The 21,236-nt window shown below is 49.2% G+C and overlaps 1 protein-coding gene and 1 pseudogene across 2 annotated transcripts in view; one reads left to right on the forward strand and one right to left on the reverse strand.

Moving 5' to 3' along the window:
* Wdr25 (WD repeat domain 25) overlaps positions 1-21,236 on the forward strand; it is a 134,887-nt gene that overhangs the window by 285 nt on the left and 113,366 nt on the right. The window contains exon 2 of one of the 2 annotated variants that reach the window (XM_047538465.1): positions 3,500-4,333. In XM_047538465.1, the coding sequence (XP_047394421.1) occupies positions 3,533-4,333 (801 nt within the window). In that variant the 5' untranslated portion in view covers positions 3,500-3,532. Of the gene's footprint in view, positions 1-3,495; positions 4,334-21,236 lie in introns of both variants that reach the window. The other variant, XM_047538464.1, reaches the window with a different exon arrangement.
* On the reverse strand, positions 20,500-21,234 carry LOC124975949 (60S ribosomal protein L7-like; annotated as a pseudogene).

Here is a 21,236-nt window from a genome sequence, read left to right on the forward strand (position 1 = left end):
TGGTTTGTGTTTAACGTACGCCCACACCAGTCCCGAAGCAGGGCTTGACAGAGTAGCTAATCAGGAAATGTTTGTTGAATTGAAAATATTCCATTTCTTTTGCTTCCTCTTTGCCCCCTCTCATAAGGTTGCATTCCACAGATACTTCTAGTTTCCAGGGATCCTTGAAACCGTGGATAGAGCACACAGAAGGTCCTGTCCCCACACAAAAGGGCCTCTTTTCTCTAGGGTTGGTGCCTTTTGTTCCCATATGGTTGTCTCCCTCTTGATTTAATCACACCCGGTTTTCTTCTCTCTCTCTCTTTTAAAATAAATTTTTAGTTGAAGATGGACACAGTACCTTTATTTTATTTATTTATTTTATGTGGTGCTGAGGATCGAACCCAGTGCTTTGCACATGTGAGACAAGTGCTCTACCACTGAGCCACAACCCTAGCCTCCGTTTTTCTTCTAAGAAAAAAATTATCTTAGAAATAAAAGGCAGCAGACACTTCCTAAATCCAATGTTGTTCCCATCCGCTCCCACCCTCCATTTTGGACTGTTTTCCTTGAATCGTGCTTGTTATTTTCACCCCTGTAGTTAGTTCTTTTGGTTCAGCTGGTTCATCACTTCTGGTCCCTCACTTCCTCCAGGATGTTACCCAGACGACTTCTAAGGTCTGCTTCAGCCTCTTCAGCCTCCCTAGGAAACTGCAGCCCATGCCTGCTGTCCCCAATTCCTCAGTTGTAATTTTCTCCTTTTGATTTCTTGCTCCCTGCTTCCTGTGGCTTACTCGACTTGGGTGTCTTTCCCCACTGGTTTGTGAGTGTGGTGAGCACAGGGCATCCCTTACTGTTTTGCTCAGTTCTGTGTTCCAAGCACCCAGTGTTTGTTGAGTGGTAAGTGAAATGTGGAGGTAGTAGAGTCTCAAGAGCCCTTGCTGTCCAAGCATATTCATCCAGGCCTTTCTGCTTTGCCTTGTTGGGAAGTGGAGCTGGTGGGCCATCCTACTCCCTCATCTTCCTCCATAGACCTGACCACTGTTGATGGGGTGGGTGGGAAGCCATCCTCCTGGCTGAACACAAGCTCCCTGGTGGTGGGAGCCTGGTGGACTCCCTTTGACCATAAGGAGCTGTGATGGGTGGCACCTGGGTGCAGGAGAGGAGGCTGACCTCAGGACCTGGCCAAGATTTAGAGGTCACATAACTTGCAGAGTGTGGTTCTGTGAGTTTAGAACTAGTCCTCCATATTATGTTCAGTTCTGTTTGAGATGGGCTGACCAGTTTGGCAGTCTTGCTTAGATGATGGCTTTGCATTTGGATATCATTACTTACCTGAGGCTGAGTGGAGAAGGCTGGCTTGCAACATGCACAATGACCTGATCTGCATGGCAGTGGAGCCTTCAGGCGAATGGGCTCATTTGGGGGAAAGGCTCTCTGGAATGTGGTAGCAAAGGCCCTGGAGGGAGCCTGATGCTGGCCCCACATGTGGAGAGTGGCAGGAAACCCCCATTCCCTGCTGAAGATTGTCCCCCCTCCAGGGCCTTGCACCTGCTAGGCAAGTGCTGTTCCATCCAGCCATGTCCACAGCCCTGCCACAGGCTTTTTAAAAAATTTATTTAGATTTTATTGTTTTTGGTACTAGGGATTGAACCCAGGGGTATTTAACCACCAAGCCACATCCCTAGCCCTTTTTATTTTTTATTTTGGTACAGGGTTTTGCTAAGTTGTTTAGGGCCTCACTGAGTTGCTGAGGCTGGCTTTGAACTTGCAGTTGCTGGGATTACAGGTGTGCATCACGGTACCAGGCTTCACAGGGTGTACTGAAGTACAGTCCTTTTCTTTCTTGGATTTTGAAAGGTGGTCAATTACTTGGGCTCTCAGTGCTGCTCCATCACGCTCTCTGCTGGTGGAATCGTGCCCATAATCTTTGCCTTCTGCTTCTTGCTAATGACAGTATACTGAACTCCATACCACAGCACTTCTTACTGGGAACTAGTTTTGAACAGTTTATTGCTTATGGTAGTTCAGAATTCAGGAAGAATTATTTATTTGATTGATGGCTTGATTTTTTTTTTTTTTTTTTGCAATACTGGGAATTGAACCCAGTGGCACTCTACAACTGAGCTACATTCCCAGTCCTTATTATTTTTTATTTTGAGATAGGGCCTCATTAGGTTTCCCAGGTTGGCCTCAAACTTGTGATCCTCCTACCTCAGCCTCCCGAGTAGCTGGGATTACAGGCATGAGCCACTAACTCAGCAGGAAGAATTTTTTTAAAAGAGGAAATTCCTTGCTGTGTGAATATGTGCATTTGGGGTGAAACGGGTGGATTTGGATTATATGTTCAGAATTTCTCCCACCACTGTTGGGTGGATTCCTTAGGACCTCAACCTCTTCTTGTGGGTCTGTCTCTCTGACTGACTTCTGGCAGGCGGAGGAAAAACAGGGAAGGGCTACTGCTCATGGGGGAGGACAGGATAGCGGTATGCCTTTCCACCTGGTGATTCTGGACCTCCTTCCTCTTCAGTGTTTCGGAGCTTGCCTCACTCCTGCTGGTGAATGTGTTTTTCTCATTCGTTGTTCATAAATAGTGCCAAGGCTTCTTCAGACATGTGCCATCATGGATGTGTATGTTTAGAAAACGTGATAGGATTTGTGTGGGGTAGAGTTCTAAAGTGGCCTGGGATGTGGGGTAGAAACAGCATTTAAAGTTGTATTTATGCCACACTGACCTTCCACAGGCTTCCTCTCAAGTGTCAGGCATGTGTCTCCATTTGGTCAGGCCTTTTTATGTCCTTCAGTAAAAGTTTTCATTTTCTTCATGTAGGCCTTGTACTTTTGGTGGATTTATTCCCAGAGATTCCATAGTCGTCTTATTTACTTATTTCTTTATTGGTACCAAGGATTGAACCCAGGGATTCTTAACCACTTAGCCAAATCCCCAGCCCTTTTCATTTAGAGTCAGGGTCTTGCCGAGTTGCTCAGGGCCTTGCAAAGTTGCTGAGGCTGACTTTGAACTTGGAATTCTCTTGCCTCAGTCTCCCGAGCTGCTGGGATTACAGGTGTGCACCAACATGCATGGCCATAGTCTTCATTTTAAAATGCCATCTTTGTACCTGGTGTACAGGAAAGTCCTTTTTCTATATGTTGTCCAATTCTTTATATATCGTGGGGTTTAATGGGGGGGGGAACACACCTGTCTCTTCAAACATGTATCCTTATGTTGCAAACATTCAGAGTCTTAAAAGATCTTAAAAGGGCTTTTCAAAAAGCCCTTAGTATTTAAATTCTTTTGTTGTTGTTGGTGCTGGGAATTGAACCCAGGAGTGCTTAACCACTGAACCACATCTCCAGGCCTTTTTGTTTTTTATTTTGAGATAGGGCCTCAGTAAGTTGCTGAGGCTGGTCTTGAACTTGCAATCCTCTTGCCTTTGCCTCCTGAACTGCTGGGATTACAGATGTGCACCACTGTGCCTGGCCCCTTTTCTGATTCTTGACTTGTTTTGGTCTTAGGTAGTTTGCTGTGGAGGGACAAGAACCCAGGTCTTCGATGGCTTCACTGGTGGCATATGATGACTCTGATTCAGAGGCAGAGCCTGAGCCTGCTGGAAGTGTGAATGCTTCTGAGCAGATGAAAGACGCTTTTGGTGTGGCTGCATCTCTCAGGCAGGACTTCACATCTGGTGTAGTGGATGTGACAAAAGAGGAGACACAGGGTACAGAGCATGGTCCTCGTGAAGTTGCTGGGGAACATCGACTCCCCCTGGTTCGGCTCTGGAGAAGGGATCCGGGATCTTGCCCCAGCCAGAGGCTACAGTGGCCTGCAAAGGAGCCGGAAGTCGCCTTCCCCACCAGTGAACCTTCTCGCCCCTCTTCTCTGTGGACATGCCATGCTCCTGCTGGCCACGTGCCCCTGGCAGCTGCCTGCTTGAAGCAAGTCAAACTCTCCTGGGACTCCCCTAAGCCAGCCTTCTGTGCCCCAAACAGATCTGAAGCCACAGGTAAAAATGCCAGCTCTTTTCAGAGGAAAAGGTGTGAGGACTGTATTACACCATATACCCCGAAGAGACTGAGACAGCTGCAGGCGTTCAACACAGAAGCAGGCCAGAGGAAAGACGGGGAACCCCAGGGCCCCTCCACAGGGTGTGCCCCAGCCCCTTTCTGTGTGGCCCCCAGAGTGTCTGAGTTGATTCAACCGTATTTGAACAGTCAGTGCAGAGAAACCAGGGTGCCCAGGACGGTGCTTTTCCACCTGTGCGGCCATAGGGGCCCCGTCAACAGCATTCAGTGGTGTCCAGTCCTCTCCAGGAGCCACATGCTCCTCTCCATGTCTATGGACAAAACCTTCAAGGTAAGGCCAAGTGAGCTCTTCTCAGATGCTCTCAGGAACAAACTCCTGGGATCCTTGTGGGCTGGGGTGTGGCTCTGTGGTAGAGTGCTGGCCTGGAGCACGCAAGGCCCTGGGTTCAATCCCCAGCACGGCAAAAATCCAAAGAGACAGAAAAATCTCCACTGGGGTGTTTTATCTGTTGGAGGCCCAGGCTCCAAGTTCCTTGTTGGAAATTCCCATCATTGTCTTTGGCCCCTTCTGCCCTCTGCCTTTTCCTGATGCACCCTTGTCTGGGCCACCAGAGCATTCAACAAGTTAGGGTACAGCTGGAAGCTAGACCCTTGTTTATTCTGTAATGATGCTACATTATTTTACCATTTGATTATGTCATGATTCGTTGAACCCCTTTTGTGTCGTAAGGCATTCATGTAGTTTCTAATGTCAAGTCAGGCTGCAGCAATGAGTTCACCTTCCTGACCTGGTGCTTCCCTCTGATAGCACCCAACAGTCATGCTGGGAGGACTGCAGGGTTCCTGGCTCCTCTGAAGAGTGGCCAGTGTGTAAGCACCCACTCGCCTTGCTCACCAGCACTTGCTCACTTGCTCTTCTCTGTCTCTCTGTTTTTACATATATGTGTGTGTGTGTGTGTGTATATATATATATGTTTTTTTAGTTGTAGGTGGACACAATACCTTTATTTAATTTTTATTAAAAATTGTTTGTATAGTTGTAATATGGACAGAATGCCTTTGTTTTATTTGTTTATTTCTATGTGTTGCTGAGAATCGAACCCAGTGCCTCACTCAAGCTAGGTGAGTGCCCTGCCACTGAGCTACAGCCTCAGCCCCCTTTATTTTATTATTATGTGGTGCTGAGGATTGAACTCCGGGTCTCATGTGTGCTAGGTGAGGGCTCTACCACTGAGCCCCAGCCCCAGCCCCTGTTATCTCTTTTTAATCTTTTGATAATATATTACAATGCTTCTTTGTGGATTACCTTGAATACTAGTGAGGATAATCAGCACTCAGGTTTTGATAACCTGACTTTGGAGGTTAAAAAAAAAAAAAAAGTAGGACAAACATTCTGTTGAAGCTGGGCGCGGTGGTGCAGGCCTGTAATCCCAGCTACTCAGGAAGTTGAGAAAGGCAGAGCCCAAGTTCCAGGCCAGCCTGGGCCACTTATCAAGCCCTGGTCTCAAAATAAAATTAGAAAGGATTGGGGTACCCCATAGTGGTAGGGTGCCTGCCTAGCACATGCGAGGCCAGGCACCAGCACCACAAGGGCACGCACACATGAAAGAAGTTCCATTGAATTAAATATTCATTTTCAAGAAATGCAGTGTTACTGTGTTTAATTGGAATTTGTGATGCTAACTTATGGCTAGCAAAATAAAAAAGCAGAGGCTTGAAGAGGTTAACTTTATAGAACAGACCAGCTAAAGGGAAGGTAGATACCAGTATTTCTTGAGCAGCTCTTAACTAGCTGAACTGAAACCTCCTGGAAATCACATGACTTTCCCATTGGAGGTTCTTGGCTTCAAATTGATTTTTGCTGCCGATATGTGGTCGTTGGCCCGTGCTGTCCTGAGTTTGGCGTCTCACCTGTGAAGAGCATAACTATGCCTGTGTTGTGATCAGGTGAGAAAAATGCTCTTAAAAGCCCCTGGTGCAGAGCTGGTACTCACAGGTGTTCAGTAAATGTTGCCTTCTCCCCCTCCTTTCCTCAGAGTTCTGGAACCTGATTATCTAAGTCCTTTTATCTGCATGTTATGTTCTGAGCCTGTGTTCCTGGAGGTGTGTCCTTGCACTCCTGCCTTAGCCTCCTGAGTAGTTGGGTGGCAGGTGTGTGCCTGGCCTTGGAGGCACTTCCTCATGTAAAGAAAGGAAGCTTCGAGAGTAGTGATGTCTTAGAACTGAGCTGAATTTGTGGGTGTCATTATTAGGCAGCCGGTCCACATTCTGAAGGAACTCGTCTGGGCTCTGCTCTGGCGGGTGGATGGAGCCATGCTCATGCTCTGCCTTCTGTTGGAGTCTGGGACTCTTTGCTCAGGTCTTCGTTGCTTCTCTCGCCAAACTGAGTCTATGAGGCTGCATAGGAGGCCCTGACTGCGTCTTAACATGCTTGGATTGATTTGAGGTTGTGGGGTCTCTCAGCTCCCCTCCTGAGAGTCTGCACCTGCGGAGGTCAGGAGGCCAAGGGAGTCCTTTGGGTGAGTTTCTGGGGGCTTGGTGGGTGTGTTGTGCCTGGGAAGTGTTTGGCTGGCTCTGGAGTCCAGGGATGTCTTTGAGCTTACCTGGATGCTGGGGCCTTCTTCTCTGCCCTTCCCTCTCTCTCAGGTACCTGCCTGTGGATTCCTGCTGCACAGTTGAGCTTCCGCATTGTTGCCGTCTGAAGTGTGGCTGCATGTGAGGCCATGCTCCAGGTGCAGGGAAGGTGTGGGGCAAGTTCCTGGCTTAGGGGCCCGACATGTTGGTAGGTGTTTTCACATCCAGGCTTGCCCCTCCCTGTGTCGGGCAGTGGGCTGTCCACTGTTCGGTGTGGACCTCCTTTCTGCTGTGAGTGCTGGTCTTAGTCCCCTGGTTCCCTTTCTTGTCTCCCATTGCAGAGGTACAGGTGTGGGTGCAGTTAGAGTGGACTGGGCTTGGGGTCTGGCTCTGCCTCTAGCAGCATTTTGACACTGGGCAAGGCCTGTGGCCTCTGGTGGGACAGAGGTCTGGTGCTGTGTGTACACAGCACCTAGTGTGATCCTTGGCCCCTGGCAGTTTTGTGGAGGGCAGCTCTGTTTACAGGGTGGGCCACCTAAGGCATGGGGGTCACCTCTCTAGGACAGGGCAGTCTGGCAGCCATTGATGGGTAGTATGGCCTGCTACCCACAGTGTCTTCTGCTGAGGCTCTGCCTGGGAAGAGATGTGGTTGGACTGAGTGTGACCTGGCCCCCTGTTGGTGGACTGCACTCTTGTCTCCTGATGCACTGGGCAGCCCCAGAGCCCAGAGAGGACCAGCCCCGCCTGGCAGCATATTGAAGTGCTCTCTGGAGTGGAGCAACTTGGCCAGGGGGGTCCTTTTTGCCCAGGAAATGTAGGTTTCCTCAACGAAGCATCTCCATAATAGTTTTTGGTCACAGGGCTTCTGAGTGGGAGAAGTGGTATCTGGGTGCTGGGGAGCCAAAGGACGTCAGGCCTGGTGTCCCAGAGAGTGCTGGAGGGCTGCTGCTGCCCGCGCCGACCTGACAGGAAACCCTGAGCAGCCAGTCAACAGTGACACCTTGTGACCAGAAGAGGGTGCAGTTGGTCCGACTTGGAGTGGCAGGAAGCCCGGCTGCTGTTGCTATGCCCGCCTGTCCAGAGGAGCGGGTGTGTGCTGCAGATGACAATGCTGGCCTGGGACCCCTTGGGCATCCAGCAGCTTCCAGGGAGCTCTACCCACTCTGCTTTGTAGCCCTCAGGTCACAGCCCCCAGGGTGGCACTGGAGGTGGCCCATGGGCAGAGGACATGTTTAGTTCTGGTGTTGGGGCAGTGCTGTCTGTGGCTGCTAGGGTCATATCTCCTGGAGTGTTTTGGAAATCAAGGCTTTCGTGTGCTGTGGGTACAAACCTCATGTGGGGTCCTCTGCTTTAGGACACCTGACAGTTTTCAGGCATTGGGTTATTTGGCAAATCAGTTTTGGGCAAGTTGACTCTGAGCAACTTGGATGCCAAGACTTGAACTTCAATCCTCGCTCTCTGCCTCCTGGGTTGTGGCCTCTTGCAAGTCATTTCACTTCTCTAGGCTTCAGTTTGTATATCTGTGAAGGGGACACAATATGCATACCTTGGTGGGTTTTGTGCACAGTAAATGTCCTGGGTGTGAATTCTGTGGGGTGGCGCTGGGTTGGTGTCTGTGCTTAGGGTCTTGTTCTCTCCAGGAATCGGCTCCCTTCCCTGCTAAGCAGAGGCGACTTACTTTGCCTTAGTAGCTTGCTCGATTCTTAAGCTTCTTGAGCATGGGAACCCTGCCAGACCCATTTTTATATTCTCTGTAGCATCTGGCACAAAATTTTGTACATGTTAAGTGATCAATAAAGATTTTAAAACATTTTCTGGATTTTATTGCACAGCTTTGGGGAAATGGTTGTGTTTGTGTACATAAATCCTGTTCGCCACTAGGGGGCACAGTAAGACTTCACATCTGGGCTCATCCAAGCTTCTAGAATGTGGAAGAATCCTTGATTCAAGGTAACATTTACTGAGAGATGATTTCTTTTCTGATCAGGAGAAAAACAACCCAATCCATCTGATTAATCTAAAGAACGTGCAGTGCCAGTTCTTCTTCAACTGCAGCTTTGGAATTCATAAATTTCAATTGGGCACATTACAGTGGAAAGATACTTATTTTAATATGTTCTAAATGTTCTGTGAGCTGTAAAATATGCTTATATTAGTTTTGAAAAATTTACAGCCAGAGCAATTAAGTAAAATAAAACAATGACTCATAATTCCGCACCGCTGCTCTGTTTTCCTTCCCGATGGCCCCTTCCCGCCCTCCTGGGGAGCCCGCGTGGATTTTTCATGGCTGTAATCCCAGCACGGATACCCTTTATATACTCTTTTCATTTCCCAGTGAACTCGTTCGGCTTTACATGTTTGAACACCCACCGCACGTAAAAGTAGAATTCAGACTTTGATGCCTTTTCTGAAGGCAAAGGCCAAACGTGGTGTGTTTTACTAAACAGTGAACCCTTCTCATCTGCCACACGCAGGGGAAGCATACAGGGGCCCCTGCCAGACCCCGCAGAGGATTCCTAAGGGCACAGAGCACGTTTCCTCTTTCCGGGGACCCGCATCCATGCACGGAACCTATAGTTAATACATGGAAGGTCTTCAAATATAATGTGTGGATTAGGTGGTATTTATTTACTTTTATGAAATAATTTGCTCTAGCAATTTTTTGAATAACAAACTTCCTTAAGATGCTTTAAAAAAACCCAACCCTTTTCAGTTTGGGTTGTGAATATAATAGATGCTTATTGTAAAACACTCGGAAGAGGCGGAGCAGTGAAGTGCGAAGGAGAAAACCGAACTCATGGATGATCCGCACCTGAAGGCCCCTGGCCTGGGCCACCACCTTCCTGCCTGTCTTCATGGTTGGGCTTAGTGCTTGGTACATGTGGTTCTGAAATCTCCCCTGCCCTCACTGTCTTTTATAATGCATACAAAGTGAGCTTTTCTTTTTCTTTTTCTTTTTTTTTTTCTCTCTTTTGTACTGGTGATTGAACTCAGGGGTGCTTAGCCAGTGAGCCACATCCCCAGCCCTTTTTATGTTTTATTTTGAGACAGGGTCTTATTAAGTTGCTGAGGGCCTTGCTAAATTGCCGAGGCTGGCTTTGAACTTGGGATACTCCTGCTTCAGCCTCCTGAGCTGCTGGGATTACGGGCTTGCGCCACTCTGCCCAGCTTAAGGTGAGTTTTTCTATCTCATTAAATTCTTTGGAGCTGTGACTGTAGATCAGTGGTAGAGCACTGGCCCAGCATGCTCAAGGCCTGGGTTCTGCAACATAAACAAGCCAACCCTCAAAACATTCTTCAAATGTAGTTTAAACTTTGCTTCATCTTTTCCATATTGTTTCCTATAATTTCCTGCTTTCAATTTTTAGAGCAGCCAGTACTGCTGTGAACATGGGTATACATAAAAGTTGCCTTATTGCTGCTTCAATACAGTTAAAATGGGCTTTGGTTTACACTCAGGCTTTAGTTAATACCCTTGTGTGGTGAGTACGGCTTGAATAGATGAGCAGACTTTCAGTCTCATTTCATGTTGCTGCTTGGTAGCTGTGTGACACTGGGAAAATGACTTAGTTTCTCTGATTCCCCAGTTCCTTACTGGTAAAATGGGGATAATGGCCACCATTTAGGGTTGTTGCTGTGGATATGAGAGGAGATGATCTAGACCAGTGCCTGACACAAGCTGGGGGCTAAAGAAATGTGTCCCTGGTTCCTGTGTGCCTTGCTGAGCACTCACTGTAGGCCAGGCACAGCTCTGAGCTCCTGTCGCTTTTCAGCAGGCCGAGAGCCAGGACTCTGCTCACTCCACTTTGCGACGAAGAGGGTGAGGCTCAAGGAGGTCAAGGGCACACAGCTGGTAAAGATGGAGGCGAGATGGGAGCTGATACCTTGCTGTGCTCCCCTGCCCCGAGAATGGAGGGTAAGAGGCATCCCTGTGCCTAAGTGACCTCGGCTCCATCAGCCGCAAGTCCTGGTGCTTTTTCCGGGCGTGTGGGGAGCAGGGCGATTTCTGTGGTGGTCAGGGATTTCCGTTTTTACATGTCACAGGGTCCTCGGATTTGTCGTTGTCAGTGTAGCTGATTTTATCAAGTCCCTTAGACGTGCTCTGTGGAAAGTGGTAGATTCCATCTTCAAAGACAAGGACTCGTGGACTTGAGTGCCAGACTGCAGGCTTAGTTCAGTTTTGAAAGAATTGTTCTTGGTGGATTTTAGGAAATGAGATTGAGAAATGATTCGATGTGTGGAGTGAGGCTCGTGGAGCCTCATGCAGATGACTGGCAATCTATTCCAGGCACGAGGCAGATCTGTGGGAAATGTGAGGCGCAGCTGGAAGGAGCTGGGGCTGTGTGGTGGGTGTCTGCTACTTGGGGAGTGAGTGATTAACAGCGCATCGAGGGTAATTAGGTGAAGGCGAGGGGAGAATGGGCTCGCCAGCACTTGCAGAGATCATTTGGTTCCTTCTTTCCTTGACAGAGGCCCAGAGAGGGGAAGGCGCTGGCCCTAGGGCAGACAGCTCTGAACACTGCTCCTCTCCCTTCTCACTTCCAGGGAAAGTTGAGAGTCATCTGAATTGTCCCAGAGGTGGCTGTAGTCTGGGTGACAGCCAGGCTGTCCAGCCTCTGGGAAGAGCTGTGAGCTTCTAAGCTGGAACTTTCCTGTCGTGGGAGGCGAAGTGTTTTTGACACTCTTCTCAAGCGAAAGTAGAGACGATTTGCAGCCAACAAATGAGACATTTCCCAGTTCCTCTTGCCTTATGAGTCTGTGCCTTACAGAGCCAGCCTAGGGTTGAAGGGGAGGAGGAAGTGGGCAGGGGCAGACCCACTTGCTCTGTTGTCCGGATCTTCCCTCCGGGTAGCTGAGTGGTCTGGTGTACTTGGGGTGGGGCCCTGCGTGTGCACCTCTGGAGCTGAGGTTGGTGTGTGAAGCTATAGACTCTGCTTCGGGAGAAAGCCTTGGCCAGTCTCATCCAGTTTCATTCATTAAGGGAAGAAAAGAGTAATTTGGAAAAATGCTTTTAATGTAATTGCAAAACTGCAGATTGCAAAATTGGCGCGCTCGAGAGCTGTGGCAGTCTAGTGAAGTGTTTCTACTGCTTTTAAAACTCGGAAGCCTCTTAAAGCTGCCCGTAGAGGGCCCAGCGTGGGCAAGGTGCTTTTTCTCCTTAAGAAATGATCGTTGTGGATTTAGTTTGTTTTATTATGAAAGTGGTAAAATTTGGGGGACAGTGCAGGAGAATGGCAGATGGGAAAGGATAAGCCACGTCCGGTGCCAGTGCGGCTGTGGCCCCGGCCATGGTTCTGCCCACACCTCTCCCCCGCCTTGACCCGTGCGTACCTTCAGGTTCTCATCGCACCATTGGCATTTTGTTTCATTGCCTGCCTTTAGAGAACCCCTGGTGGTGTCGTCCCCTGAGGACAGGGCCTCGCCGCTCCATCCCTGGTCCTCACTGCTGGCCTCAGCTGCCTCTAGTCCACATTCTCTGCTGTCCTTCCTCAAGTGGCCTGGCTCTGGGGACGCCCCTCCCACGTCCCCTCCCTCCACAGGCTTCCTGAGGTTAAAGGTCTGCCTCTGAAAAAAAAAAAAAAGGTCTGCCTCTGTCCTGCACCTGGAGTACCCTGGTCCAGGCCGACACGCAGGGAGCACCGGGGCTCTGCTTGGCCAGGGACCTGCTCCCTCCTGGCACCCCCCACCCATCTCCCTGCCCTCCTGCCCCACGCTCCCAGAAGAGTCCAGAAAGCCCTGTACCCTCCCGGTGGCCACAGCCTCTGTACCCTGGGACTCTGAGCAGTGGATGTTACCAGATTAGGCTGGAGTTTCTTACTTTTTCTCTCTTATTTCCTGTCTCTTTGTTTAATTTTTTTCTGTGAAATTTCTTTTTAATTATTTTTAAAAATTTTATTTTCTACTTTTGCCATGAATACTTAAGTTTTAAAAGTTAATGTTTTTAACCTTCATTTTATTTATTTGTATGTGGTGCTGAGAATCGAACCCAAAGCCTCACATGTGCCAGGCAAGTGCTCTACTGCTGAGCCACAGCCCCAGCCCACTAAAAGTTAAAATTTAAATTCAGAAAATATTGTTCTGTCAGTTTTACATTCCAAGAGCCATTACTTATTTTCTGAATGTTCTTTTATTAAATATAGCACATCATTTTTTCTTGTCTGTTTACAGAGTCCTTTCCTAGCTGTCTGAACTCTTGGGAAGTTTTCTCTGTTCTGTGAAATGCTTCTGTCCCTTTCCAGCTCCTGTGGTCTTTTTAGTTTTGGAATCTGAGTTCCACACTGAAGCTTTGCTGCTGCTGTGATTTGGGAGGGAAGCCCCCAAAGCTGACTGGGGACTCATCCCAGTGGGCGGCTCCAGGCGTGGTCTGGGGATGCTTTCCCCAGCCCTGCTTGCACTCCCTGTGCTGCAGCCTCTGTCCCCTGGCCCTCCCTCCGGCTTTCTCACTGCTGCAGCATGGACGCTGTCACTGCTCTGCATGGTTGTGCGGTTTCCTGTTGATGGCAGGCACCATCGTTTATGTGTGAAAGTGACTGCGTCTCCGGGCCCTCCATGGCGACAGAGTTGCTGCTTTTCTTAATGTCTGCTAATTTAATGGTACCTTGTTTGAGGACCAGATGAGTTCATTTATGGACCGCTCTTTCAGACCCAGGCTGGCAAATGCTAGACAACGCCTGTCATGGTCCCTGCCCATTAATCTCCTCAGGCCTGGCGCTTCTCCTCTCCGGGCAATTTACATACTAACAGCATTGACCCTTCGTCATGGTCCACCTCCTCCCCCGGCCCCATGCCTGGTTTGACTGAGTTTGGGTATTTATTAATTTTTCCTAGCCGGCAAAACCTAACCTCTTTTGTAGTCGAGTCTATGGACTTTGCCCTCTGTAATTGTGCTGTGTCTCGGGAGTGTGGCATGCCGTCCCCACGCGCGGTCTGATAAATAGTCGCCTATATTTGACCTTCGTCTAGCAGTGATTAGCTTGAGCCAGTTTCAGTTCTTGTCACTGGGTGCAAGGCAGGCCGTGTGCCACCGTGATGAATGTGCTCCGGGTGCCGGGATCGATCGGCATATTAAGGAGCAGTGCCGCTGTCCCCAGCAGCCCTGTTCCATGAGCTCCCCGCACAGACGCTGGCTACTAATGATTTAAAGTGACCTTCCCGTCTGGCTTAATCCGCAGGGTACGGGTATGCTGTGGCTTCCCAAACCTTTCCTCAAACAAGAAATGTTGTTTTGACTGTAAAAGAAATACCCACTATGGAAAAGACAGAAAGGTATAAAGGGGAAGAAAATTGCCCATCGTCTCTTTACCCAGAGGCAATGACTGTGGACTTTTGGGTATTTCCATCCTGTTTTGAAAACAAGAATAATTCAGCGTGGTCGAGCTCTGACTGTGTATCTAATTTTGCCCCCCGCCCCCTGCAATCCAGCGTTTAATGCTGTATGATTTACTGCATCGGTTTCCAGTGTGGGCTGCAAACCCCGGGGGCTCAGACCCTTTCTGAGGGTCAAGACTATTTTCATAACAGCACCTAGAAGTTATTTGCCTTTTCAGTCTGCTTCTCTCATGAGTGCAGATGGAGTTTTCCAGAGGCTGCGAAGCGTGTGCTCTGGCATTGGATTAGATGCAGAAGCAGAGACGGCACCCGCTGCCTGTATTAAGCCAGACGGGAACGGAGTCTGCAGAAATGTAAACAGTGCCTTCTCACTGACTTCCTTCGTCTTGGAAAATCTAGTTGTTGTTGTTTTTTAATAAATGTTATTTGTGTTAACATGCGGTGGGTTTGTTGTTGTTGCTTTTGCGTAATTAGTAAATATTCTTAAATGTCCTCCGTTATCTTTTCTGACCTGCTAAATGTCAGTAGCTGTAACCCACATAACCTGCAGCTCCTCGGGGTTCTCGGTCATTTTAGACAGTGGGAAAGGGACCCAACGCTCTGAAAACCACTGTTATTTACATCTGTGATCCCATCTGGGGAGGGATGTAAATAACACATTGGTAAAGAGCATGTCACATCCCACCCCTGGGGCAAGTGAGTGGGTTCTGCCCAAACTGACAAAAGCGTGATCCTGGGGTCCAAGCTGCCATCAGTACCCCTGTCTCCTCCTTCTTTCCTTTGTGAAAATGATCTGACTGTCCTTTGACAGGATGGTGGGAAAAAAACCCTCCCAACTCCAGCACACCAGATTGTGATTGTCCTTGCCCCACCCGCCTGTCACTTTCTGGTGGGTTCGGGCTTGAGCTCTTTTCGGACACACAGCCCTGCAGCCTGCTTTCCCCCCAGCCCTGCCCACCACTGCACCATCAGCCGCCTCTGTGTGGTTGGAGGGCCAGCGCTTTCCGCCGGTTCTGTGGTGCTCTATGGAGTTGATTAGCTGTAATTTACTTAGCCGCCCTTGGACACTTAGGTGGCTTCTAATTTTCGCTATCATAGATAATGCTGAAGTGGTTATCTTCATGCATGAAACCCTTTTCTGTTGGATCATTTCTTTTGGACTGATTCCCAGAAGTGGGATTGCTGGGTCAAAGGATAGTTCATTTTCATGGGCCCAGGTATGTCTCCTGTCAGATTGCTTCCCAAAAGGGTTATGCCAATTTGTACTGCCACTGCAAAGCCTGTGTAATAACCAACTATTTTGCTTAACTATCATGCCTAGAATTTTCCCTTGGAGCCCCGAGGGGGCAAAGGGCCTTATCTAAGTGAGCACAATCTATAATTATTAGACTAACACCAAAATTGCTTTCAGAACATTTTTAACCTGCTGGGTCTAGAATTCTAATTCGCATGCACGCTAGTATTGAAAGTTCCACAAGCACACTTCCTCCCCCTCCTCGCAGCGGGCTTACCCAGCCGATAACTGTAAGAGACGAGAGCTTTTACAAACAGGAGTGGTCTCTTTCTGCTCTACTTGAAGTGTTATTTTGAAAGGTACAAAAATACAAATTAAAACACATTTTCATTGTAACCTTTGGTTAGAAAAGTTGTTTGTTTTCGTCCGACCCCCTTTCATGTCTGCTCACCCTCATTCAAGTGTGTCCTGAAGCACACTGGCACCTTGGAGCCTCACCATGGTGCCATTAGCTTGGGGTGATGGTGGCTGTCCTCGGGTGTTGCCTGGGGACGGGGACTTGAATGTGCTTCTGTGGGCTCTGTGGACTGAGCAGGACCCAGGCGGGAACTGTCATGAGGGAGAGCTTTCCCACACTCAGAACCAGAGCCCTGGGAGCAGGCTGATGGGAGGGGAGCAGACTTGAGTGTGGCTGCAGCCTGCGTCACTGGTGGGCTGGGGAATGCATGTGTCAGGCTGGGTCAGGTGGCAGCTTCCCCGTGCTCAGGGCCAACATGGCGGCTGTGACGTGCTTGGAGAAAGCCCTGATGGCCCTGAGCTGGTTGCCCTCTGGGCCTTCTGAGGCTCAGCGAAGGTGACTGTGTGAAACCGCTCTGCAGGCTCTAAAGCCCTTACAAATGGAAGGTATTACCAAGAACTGCAGACCCGGTTTATTCTGTAATTGCCTCCTAAGCCGCCTTCTGAGCACGCGAGGCTGGCAATGCAATTTGCCTTCAGTTGCCTGGCCTCACTGATGGAGCCTTCCCGTGGCGCCCGTCCAGCAGGCCTCTCGAGGCTCCTTGTGGTGTGGCTTCCTATTTTCCGGCTCAGCCGCGTGATGTCGGCTAGTGGTGGTCGAGGTGTTGGACTTGGGTCCATTCATCTGATGAACCTGAGTCCCCTCCTGCCAGACTGTGTAGCTGGGGATCCCTCAGTTCCTGCTCGAGGCTGGCTGTGGTGTGGACAAAGAGGGCTGCAGAGGCGACCAGAGAGATGGCCGCGACGACAGTGTCGGAGGACTGGTCTATCCATTTCTTTTTTTGTTTGTTTATCTTCTGACTGGCTACTGAGGGCAGACTTCAGAGTGAGAGTGTGACAGACCTCCAGGGACCACCTGTGTGGGACAGGAAGTCCAGAGGAGACAGGGGTGTGTGTCCGGGGCAGCACCCTGTGGCACCCCCTGCAGGTGGTGGGGAAGGAGCAGAGGGCTGTCAGGTGCTTCTCCTGGGCCCATTACTGGCTTTAGACCTGGACGGTCGGTGCGCGCAGCTGACCACTGCTTCCTGTGCTTGTACTGGACTCCTCTGGGTCTTCAGCTGGGCCAGGGGCAGTCAGTGAGCTCGAGTCCCATTTTGAGGTCTGACCCCAGCCTTGCGCTTTCTATATGGTTCAGCATAAATTATTTCACTCTCTAGGCCTTAGTTTCCCCAAAAGAAAGTTAGGGACAGTTGTAGCATCCACCCAGGTCTTTAGAAGGTTGAACAAGAGAACTTGTGGACAGCTCTTAGGGGAATACAGGCCTGGGGCAGATATTACCTCTGTCAGTTGGTGCCATTGCGGCAGTATCTTTGTGCTCAATTAATGAGAAGATCAAGGACCAGAAGGGGGGCATTGAAGGACATGGAGAACCAAGCAGAGAGCTGACCTTTGAACTCAGCCCCTCTTCCCTCCTCTGCATTCTGGAACTGTTCTAAACACCTCCCTGCTAGGAAGCTCCAGAGGTGGTTATGTGACTGTGGTATGACTCTACATCTTTTTGAGTCTGCTCATCGCTAGATGATGGAGCGCTTGCTAGGCTCCAGGGTGGCGGGGAATGTGCTTATTCCCTGTGATCCCTCTAGTTCCTGGGAGAGACTGGGAACATAGTAGGTGACTGGAGGACACTTGAGAATGAATGAATAATTCTGCCTGCTCTCTCCCTGCTCTGACCACCCTGTGAACCTCAGGGAATTGGAGACTCTCAGGTGGGCTCATCCACACTGCCCAACCCCATCCCTCACTTCAGTCCACACAGGTAGCACCCTGTGACTCTGATTTGTTGAATGTGACAGGTTTGCACAAGGGCCTTGGGAACTGTTCTGGGGGCTAAGTCCAAGTGATGATTGTTCCACCTCTGTTGAAACATTTGTGTTTATCCTCCCAGGTAATGTCTTGGGCTGAGGCTTGCAGCTGTGTGTTTGTTTATTTATTACTTATTTATAAATCATAAATCCAGAAAGGATTTGAGGAAGCTTACCATAAAAGATACGAACACAGTAAAGCTGTTAAAATAAAATAGGTCATTAAAGCCACCCTGAAAAGAGAAGGAGCACATAAATCAAGTGCAGAGCTGACCCTTTGCCTACAGCAAGGCAGCTCCAGGACTGGAGGCAAGGCTGACAACAGGAGTGGCCCCCGTGGGGCCCTGGGGGCCCTGGCTGTGTGGTGAGATGTGGGTCTGAGAGGAGGCAGGGGCAGTTTTTGTGGGAGTCATCCTGCTCATCCCAGGGCAGGAGCCCTCAAGCCTTTAGTCCCTGGGGCCGGGTTGCCTGGGCTGCTCTGCTCTTTCCGTGCCTCAGTTTCTTTCCTGATGTATGGCAGGATGGTCAGAACTGTCATTAGAATAAGTGTGGTGTTGGTTCTGGACCTGACCCGGGAGAGAGCCTTTGTGGTTCATCTGACCTGTGTGAGCTGTGAGTCTTGTTACCAGGCGGACAGCTCAAGTCCTTGACTCAGACTGCTGGTTCAGAGGCAGCAGGGAGGGGGTGTCAGGATGGGGTCTCCCGTGTGCCCTCAGCCCTGTCTGCATTGACACTGCTGAGTGTGGCCTGTTCATTACTGTTTAAAAACACTCACGGAGTTTCAAGTAAAGGGAACATACTTTTTAATTATTTCCCTGCTTGTCTCCAGCAATGTTGTTGTCAAGGAAACCAAAACCTTTGAAAAGCTTTTCGGTCTCAGGTCGGGAGAGGACCCTTGTGCAGCGCTTATGCTATCTGTGGGCCTGGAGTGTGGTTCACGATGGAGTCTGTTCTTTCAGAGGGGCTTGCTTACTTTCCTTCCCACAAACAGAGCCTTCTGGCCTTTTTATAGAAGAGGGAAGGCTGTTACTAGTATTTTCTTTTTGAAAGAATTGCCTGCATTCTTGACCATAGTATTTCCTTCCTCCAGCATCTGTTGTGAGACAGGGGTGCTAGGCTGGCAGAGGGGTACAGAGACGGGTGTGGTGTCACCACCTCCCTAGGGAGGAAGCAGCAGGAGGGTCAGGGCAAATCATGGCTGCTCTGTAGGGTGGAGGTTAGGATGCTCTGGGTGTGTAGAGCAGGGTCGCAGAGGCTGGGAGGCTTGCAGGGAGGCCACAGAGCCCCCCTCCGCCCTTCCTCCCTGTGTCCCGGCTTAGAGGGAGGGGCTGATGCACTGAGTCCCTGGTTCCCTCCGGCTGCAGGAGTGCAGCTCTCACTGTAATTGTCGCCAGCATTCCAGTAAAACTTTATGATAGGTTAGCCCCGTTGAGGGCATTGGTTTTATATGAAAAAGATAAATCATTGTTAGAAACGCAGGAGTCTTACTTTCAAACAGCCCTTGTTATTTTTCTTGTAAAACTTTAAAAAATAATTTCAGGTTTATAAAAGAGTTGTAAAAATAATACAGAGAGTTCCCACATACCCTCCACCCTCCACCAAGCTTCCCCTGATGCTGACACTCTGCGTAACTCAGATAGCACTTGTCCAGCTAGGGATTAGCATCCCTGCAGCTCTGTCAGCTGTGGACTCTGGACTCCGTCTGGCCTTCTCAGTTCCCCACCAGTGCTCCTTCTGCCACGGATTCCATTCATGGTGCCGTGTTGCAGGTCAAGGGCTCTTGTCATTATGGAACGTGATTTGTTTTGGGGGTGATGGGGAGGAATAGGCTGGAGCTTGGCTGCTTACTCTTGAGTTGCCTGTGCTGCGCCCCCCACCTGGCCCCTGGCTGACATCCCTTGTCACGGGGACCAGAGAGACCAGGATGCCCTCACCAAGTTCAGACTGGGTAGTGCCTGCTTCTCAAGACCTGTTTTTCCCTGAACCACGAACCAGACCTGTGGGTTGCACCGTGAGGGGCTGGGAGCTCATTGCTGAAGTCTTTGGTGCCTTGTCCTTGATGGTGGCTGGGTACCTATAGAAGTCATCTCATTCTTTTTCTTTTTTCCTTTTGGTTTAACCCAGCCGACCTTTTGGGCTAACGTTGACATTATTCAGAGTCTGGAGTTAGACTGCTCACCGTGCTGATGTTTTTACACAGCTTTCCTGGGGTTTGTTAATTGAGTGTGTCTGGAGGCAGCAACTGAGAGTTGACACTTGTGCGTTTAATGAGTGAAATGAGAGCGTTCTTTGCACATGGATAGATGCCCATGTGTCTCTGGGCAACTGCCCCACTCCCCTCCCTCCCTCCCTCCCTTCTCCCCCCTTCCTCTCCTTTCTCTCTTATTCTTTCTCTCTTTTTCTCCACTCCCCGCCCACACCCCTGCTTGCCCCTGGCCCTCCACCTCCACCTGTCTCTTTCTTCCTTTGCTCTTCCTCCTTTCTGGCTCCCTTCCTCCCTCCCTCTTCATTTCCAATTCCCTTCTTCCATTCCTTTCCCAGCAACAGGCCAGTGAAGCTGTTGCCACGGAAACGGAAGCCTAGCAGAAGCTGTGCTCTGCTTTCCCAGTGCTTCTCAGGATGATGATGACGCAGATCATGTTCACTTCTAGAACCAGCTAAGCCCTGGCCTGAGGCCTCTGGGGGCACTTCATCTTCCAAAGGCCAAACTGATGCCTCAGCTCATAATTCTGTTCAGTAGATGGTCATTTTTCATTTGAAAACTTCAAAATTTGACAAATTCACTTCTCTGTTGCTCCAGAAGATTGGTTTCCACCAGTGTGAAAAAGACTTCTGCATGTACTTACGCCAGCTGAGGGGACCAGTGAGAGGAGGGAGCGCAGGCCCCACCGAAGCCCGTTGCCTGTTGGGAAGGGTTGTGCACCTTTGTAAAATTATGGGGGGGAAGGAATGATTGTTTTTTTTTTTTTTTTTTTTTTTTTTTTTGAGAGCAGGTACTGTTTTATTAACTGACTAGATTACAAAAATACTGTGGTAGATACCTTAGTTCATCCTTCTAATAAGCCTGTTGATCTGGTCTTCCCTGTAGCTAGCATCTCCATCTTCTACAAAATGAATGGTTTTTTTTTCTTCATTCCACCTCTTGGAAAAGATTATTTGAAGGGCCCCAGGAAGTTATTTGCTTCTTTGAAGCGTTTTCCAACAGTGTAGATCTCATGAATCATATCCTCCACGCAGATGATGCCATATTTACCAAGAGATTGTACAATCAAAGCATTATCTGTCAAGGCAACTCGTTTCTTTTTGATTTTTGCCATAGCCACGCTTGTAGATTAGTTCATTCACTGACTTCAGGTTTGGGTACCCCCATGCAATGTATGGTGCCGTGATCCTCAGAATGTTAATTGAAGCCTTGTCTCTGAGCTTCACGAAGGTGCCGTTGGAGATGTGATGAAGGCAAAGAAGTTGTAACACCTTACGAACCTTTGGGCTCACACCATTAATGTCTCTGATACTGACGACAAATGCCAGCTTGGGTTCTGCAGGAACATAGAAGTTGCCAACTTTTCTTGCCATCCTAGCCTTTCGAATCTCCATTTGGTACAGCTGTCTGTATTCCTTGTGGTAATGCTTGGCTTTTTCATAGATAAGCTTCTTCTTTGCCTTTTGAAGCATCTTTTGGGCAGACTTCTTCCACAGGCACTTTACCTTCAGCTCTGCATAATTCCTTCACTTTTTCTTAAGGGTTTCTGGCACAGTAGGAACCTTCTTTTTCTTTG

The sequence above is a fragment of the Sciurus carolinensis genome, chromosome 2 (assembly GCF_902686445.1).
Source record: "Sciurus carolinensis chromosome 2, mSciCar1.2, whole genome shotgun sequence".
Classification (NCBI taxonomy): Eukaryota; Metazoa; Chordata; class Mammalia; order Rodentia; family Sciuridae; genus Sciurus; species Sciurus carolinensis.